At 36.6% G+C, this 6,452-nt stretch overlaps 1 protein-coding gene across 1 annotated transcript; it reads right to left on the reverse strand.

Moving 5' to 3' along the window:
* Positions 1-860: 860 nt before the first annotated feature.
* LOC134247229 (uncharacterized) lies at positions 861-6,452 on the reverse strand. Its single transcript, XM_062729579.1, has 4 exons — positions 6,237-6,452; positions 4,484-5,993; positions 2,959-3,046; positions 861-2,433 (listed from the first exon to the last, which is right to left on the reverse strand). The coding sequence occupies exons 1-4, from the start codon at positions 6,439-6,441 to the stop codon at positions 1,996-1,998; spliced, it is 2,241 nt and encodes a 746-aa protein (XP_062585563.1). The 5' UTR covers positions 6,442-6,452; the 3' UTR covers positions 861-1,995.

Below are 6,452 nucleotides of genomic sequence, written 5' to 3' on the forward strand. Positions count from 1 at the left end.
AGGAAGTTGAAAATGTTTACAGAGTTTAAAGACGGATGGACAGACAGACGGACGACACGTAAAGGCTGATCAGAATAACTCAGATGAGCTTTCAGCTCAGGTGAGCTAAAAACCTTAGAGTCTGGCTGATTTAATGCACAAATGACAGAATTTTCTGTAATGAAGGTGTCTGTATGTAGGAACCATTTTAGTTTTGTGTCCTGAGAGGAGGATTATGTTGAACAAATTCTGAGCATACATCTAAGCATTAAAAAGACAGGGAAAAAAGACAGATAGTATCTTTGGAAATGAAATTTAAAAGCTTATGTACAAGCATTAGCAATTTCTTGTCCTTCTGTTCCAACAAGATATAGTAAAACATGGTTATAGTGAACACACTTATAATGCATTAATGCTTACAGTGAAGTGATATTCATTCCCTATGAGTTTAAAAATATATTGTTAACTGTGGATGGATATAATGAATAACACCTATATACCAGGTATGAAGCATTTAAAGGAGTTTGAAAACATTGCTAAAATGAAGGATAGAGCTAGCACAAAATATAAACATGATAAATGGGAGAAGATGCAAAAGACAAAACAAAGATTTCCAAAGATTGACCAAAGTATAACATAAATGAGGCTAAGAGATACATATATATTATTATAACAGTAACTTGATCCGAAGGGTCGTATCATGTCGAGTTGACAGATGCGGATCATCAGATCTTACGAGACGCTAAGCGTCGAGTTTGATCCGATGATCCGCGCCTGTGAACGAGACGTGATACAGCTTCGGATCAAGTTACTGTTATAATGATAAATTTATTATATACCCCCTCATAACTAGCAAAATATAGCAAAAAAAACTTTAGAGATCAATTGCATAACATTTATCCATAAAACAAAGCACAAGGGACTTTTTAACGCACAAGAAAAATAACAACATATTTCTGCATACTACATCATCAGTTTCAGAGAGTGGTGATATGGATTCAGAAAACAACATGTTGGTGATCTGGAAAATTGGATCACGACGTCATGTGATAGCATAAATTCAACAGTAAAATTGGGTGATACACATTAGGTATATAATAAATCACCTAATCATTGTAAACAAAAACATAGGTAATCAAAGATTACGTGGCTCACCTGGAAGAATGTTATCAGTTTAAGTAATGCAAATCTCACATCATATTTTCTTATACTATATAGTACTTAGAATTTATCCTGACAACAATATTCATGCAAGTTCTGTTTAACTAGGTACTGTAGATGTACTTTTTTCCAGGGGGTCATAATTCCACGGAATCTCAATTTCTGTTAAATCCATGTGTAGAAAATTTCACGTATTTCCTAGAATGTGACTATATGCCTTACATTTATATTAAGTACGCTTGGACAAATTTCCGTGGAAGATTTGTGACCGCGTACATAGCCGAAATTAATACCACACAGAAAAAAGTACTTCTACAGTATTTAAGTTCATTGGGGATTTACCAGTTCCAAAAACTTTAACGTGGTCACCTTTTGGAAAATGTAGGTCAGATCAAGCATCCGAAGCAAGTCTCCATTTTCCATCCTTAGATGCATCATCCATGCAAGTTAAATCATAACAGGGCATAAATTAAAAAGAGCTACTTCAAAAATCCAGCATCAGAAGCCAGTCTGGTAGTGTCTATGCCTAGATGCATCATCCATGCAAGTTTGGTCCAGATAGGGCTTATAGTTATTTGGGAATGGACCTACTCCAAAATCTTTAACCTGGTCACTCATCTGGAAAATGTATGCCTGATCCAGCATCTGAGGCAAGGCTTGTATGTCCATCCCAAGATGCATCATCCATGCAAGTTTGGTTATGGTAGGGCTTATAGTAACTTGGGAATGGACCTGCTCTAAAATTTTCACTTGGGACGCTGACGCTAACACTGACACCAACGTTGAGGGTATAGCATAAACTCATCTTGACTTTGTCGAGGTGAACTAAAAATTCTTTTGATCAGAAGTTTTCACCTATATGTCATACACATTGACCCCCAGATCATCAAGATTTGGTATATTACCAAAATTTGCTTCTTGGTATTCAAGGTATTCATTTTCCCAAGTATTTAACTCGGGAAACTGCTTTTCCACAAGGATATTCGACTCTGTGAGGTCTTGTTGGCTTGACTCCACCACTTCTCTTTGGTTCCTGTTATTCAACTCTTCCCCATTTTCCTCATAGAACCCTATCTGGCAATCATTCTGAAAATTCTGACTTGCATCTAATATTTTTCTGACTTTTGATGCTGGTTCATTGGTTCGCTTCTGTAATGGTTCATTGGTCTGATTTAGTAACTTTCGCTTCAATCTTCTCTTTACAAGCCTCTTTTTCAACCCTTCATTCTCTGACATTATTTCTTCTGAAGTCATCTCATCTGTCAGGTCAATCTTTGTTGATGTTTTGGGTATCTATCAAAATATTTTGAGTAAATTTTTTAATTGCAAATTACAATCAATAATCAAACAAAATTTTTCATAGGCATTTACCCTTCTTTTTTGAGATGCATGACTTAAGAGGCCAATGGGCCACAGCATCTTTAAACTTTTCACTGTTCTACCTATAAAATTCTTTCATATTAATTTCACTAAAAATCAATAGTGATCCATATGTTCTTTTGCAGAAGATTTCTAAAAGATTTTTTTTTATCTCCAAAAATATGTATCCTTTCAAGAGAATATGGCCCTTCAGATGAATAATTCTAAATTCCCTTCTACCAAAGACACTTTGTTGTATGGTTACCGTTGGATAAAATTGGCTCTGTGGTCCTGGAGAAGTTGAAAATGTGAAAAGCTTACATACAGCACACAGCTCCCAACACAAAGCAGACCATTTACCCTATTGTGGCATCACCCTTACCCTATTAACCCTACAATACTTCCATTATCTCTCTCTCTCTCTTGCTACGTAATTCTACTACCTATTCCTCCACCTACCTCATCAGTGCAGACAGAAGATGAGAGTCTAGTATGATTCTGTGCAAATTTCCTCAAATTTCCTTCTGTCTCATTGAAAACACCATTGCTGTACAAAATATCAAATTATAAATGATCAAACACAGGTATAAAGTTTAGCAAGATATACTGGTCATCAAACATCTTTATAATTCAAACAACTTTAAAATTTATTCCCTTTTACCATGGTATATGATAATGAATCCATTACTGTTCTTTATTAATAAGCATGTAACCATCATCATTTATGAATATATGTAAAATGTTAAGTTAAATCCCCTGGTACATATTACTACAGTAAAATTGTTTAATCTAGACACCAACTGTCAAAAGAAATTGGCCAGATTATTGGCCAAACAACATTCCAGAGAAAAATTTGGTTGCTGTACTATTGGCTTAAATGTGTCTTATGGATAAAAATTAACATTGGTGAGATTTCAGAGTACCGTATATACTCACCTACAAGTTGGTCTGCCTATAAGTGTGTTGTTTTTTTAGGCTAATATTAGAGGGATTGACCTTTTACCAGTCTTTCTATAACTCGCCTATAAATCGTACATAGAGTTTTCATAGTAACTTGGAAATGAAACCTGCACCAAAAACTTTAACCTGTTCACTCCACCGGAAAATGTAGGTCAGGAATTGAAGTTGCAAGTTTGGGGGCGTATCTTCAAAAAAACCTGCACCAAAAACTTTAACCTATTCAGGCAAGGGGTACCATCCATGCAAGGGTCAACATAGGGCTTATAGTTACTCGGAAATGAGACCTACACCAAAAACTGCACCAAAAATGTTAACCTGCTCCATAAACATTAACCTGGTCATTCCTTTGCTGAAATTACAGCATCTGAAACACTGGTACAATGGAAACAAAGTCTAATCCCTTAAAAAGAAAACTGCTCCAAAAAACTTAACCTTGGGGACGCCGACGCCAACACCGACACCGACGGCGAAGCTCCCCCCAACTTCGTTGAGGTGAGCTAAAAACCGATGGACTTGTGTCAAGTTATAGAGATTTTAAAGGGTGAAAAACTGTTTACAGACAGACGGACAGGCAGACAGACAGACAGACAGACGGACGGACGCCGGACGCATTACTATCGCATAAGCTCTTCTGGTCTCTGACCAGTAGAGCTAAAAACAGGTATAAAGTTTAGCAAGATATACTGGTCATCAAACATCTTTATAATTCAAACAACTTTAAAAAACTGTGATTTACGTTCTTTATTAATAACATGTTGATCAATTTATATGTAAAATGTTAAATTAAGTTAAACCCCCTGGTACATATTACTACAGTAAAATTTGTTTAATCTAGATACCAACTGTAAAAAGAAATTGGCCAGAATCCGCCACTGGTTTTGAACCAAAGTTTAACTCCCCAAAATCTGACTTATAGGCAAGTATATACAGTACACAACATCCTTATTAGACAATTTTCACTGTAATACCAACTGTACCCCTAACCACTTCTACTAACATTTCAGCTAAATGATGCAATACTTACTTAGTATTTACTGCTCCTGTGTTATAACTCATTTGCTCCTTTCTTATTTCAATTTCTGTAAAAAGATTATTACAGACCACTGATTTACTAACAGCTTTTGTAGTGAAATGGGGTAAATTATTCGCCATTAACTTTGCATTTGCTGGTAAAGTCTCATAAGCCTCTTCCTTTCTATCAGCTGTTTTCGTATCATGCACTGTTCTATTCATCAGTTTGTTAGGTAGAACTCCACAGCCTACTGCCTGACTAAAAGCCATTCCAGTGTGATGGCCTATCTGGTTCATCACCCATTCAGAGTCTTTTAATAAGTTTTGCCGGGTTACTTTCTCAAAATCAGCTCCTTTTGTGTCACTTCTCAAGTTTTGGAATCCAGTGTTTTGAAGTAAATTGCCACATGTCGGTGCAATACAAGCAGTAGGTCTGGTTCCATGGGCCACCTGGTTCTTCATCAAGTCATGGTCTTTTGGTAACTGCTGCTGCTGGCTCTCCTCAATTGAATCAGCTGTTTCATTGACACATTCCAATAACTTAAGAATCTCTGAGTCAATTAGTAAATTACCATGGGTAACTGGACCACTAGCAGCTGTTCCATAGCCATGACTCTCCTGGTTCTTTATTATTTCTTTTAGTGAGTGCTGCTGGCTCACCTCCTTGGGATCAACTATTCCAGGCACTAGATCAATAAGTAAATCACCACAGGTAACTTCACCACTAGCAGCTGTCGTTTCAGTGCCATGATGATACTTCTGATTCTTTATTACTTCAGTGTCTTTTGATGATTCCCCATAGTATTCTTTCTTAGCATTATTTGTTCGGGTATCATACCCAATCAAATCTGTACTGTCAATTTCTATTAGTAAATCCTCATAAGTCACTTCATCAATAGACATTCCTCCACTATTTTGCACCATCAGCTTCTTCAAACTTTCTTGGCCTGTATCAGATTCTAACTCAATAACCTCATGTAAAACTTGTAAGCCTGTCTTGTCCAGGTGACTTTGATCTTTTATACCTTGGTCTTCACAGCAGACACTCTCCAGGGCCCACTGCTCACCTTGTTGGTTTCCTTGATAACATCTGTCCTGGGACCAAACTTTAGTCTGGGGATTCAGTGTGTATTGGCTTTCTGGTGTTGGCTGGATATCTGGAGTAAGATCCTGGTTCTGATCCAGTGTCACATGACCTTGTGTTTTGCTTGGCCCGGATGTCGACATTCTGCAATCCAAAACTGAACTGTCACCATCAGCTTCTAATAGCTGTGAAAAAAGTTCATCAGTGATTGTGTCTGTGGTGGATTGATCTTCCTGTGCCTCTTTTTCTCTTTCATATTTTCTTGGTTTCTCTGTCAGGTCTGCTTCTAATAAACCAGGAAAATCCTGATTACTTCTTGGTGCCATGGCCTTTTTCATGCTCTGTGATTTAGTTGTCCCAATATGCAAGATGCCAGCTTTTTTAAAATCATATTTATCTGGGAAATTCTGAAAGTCTGTTGACTGAAGGTGTACAGGACCTGAAGAAAACAGAGATAGAAGGGTAATGAACATCAACTATTACTTTTAATAACTTAATCACATACTTTATGTCCTAGGTTCAAATTATTTAGAATTTTATTTTACTTGTGGTAAAAAGGGGATGAACAGTGTTTTCTGAAAAAAAAATTTAATAGGTTATTCTCTCTATCTCTATTCATATTAGAGAATTGGTTCTTTTATTTATCAGTAGAGAATCAATTTCATCGCAATGTGAAAACTACCTTGTGGATATATTCCAAATTTGTCCATCTTTCCATAATATTGTGATGCATTCCTTTCCCCTGACAAAAGATGCCCTATGTTGCTGAGTGGTAGGTCGGGGTTAACATACACCTTTTTTTCTCGCTGTGAAACTTTTACATTATCTTTCTGTGGAACTGTCATTGTAATTGTACCATTACTCTCTCCTGATGCAAAGAAACTCATTTTATAGCTGT

This window comes from Saccostrea cucullata, unplaced genomic scaffold (assembly GCF_032062105.1).
Source record: "Saccostrea cucullata isolate Sc308-1 unplaced genomic scaffold, CSIRO_AGI_Scuc_v1 ctg38, whole genome shotgun sequence".
Taxonomy (NCBI): domain Eukaryota; kingdom Metazoa; phylum Mollusca; class Bivalvia; order Ostreida; family Ostreidae; genus Saccostrea; species Saccostrea cuccullata.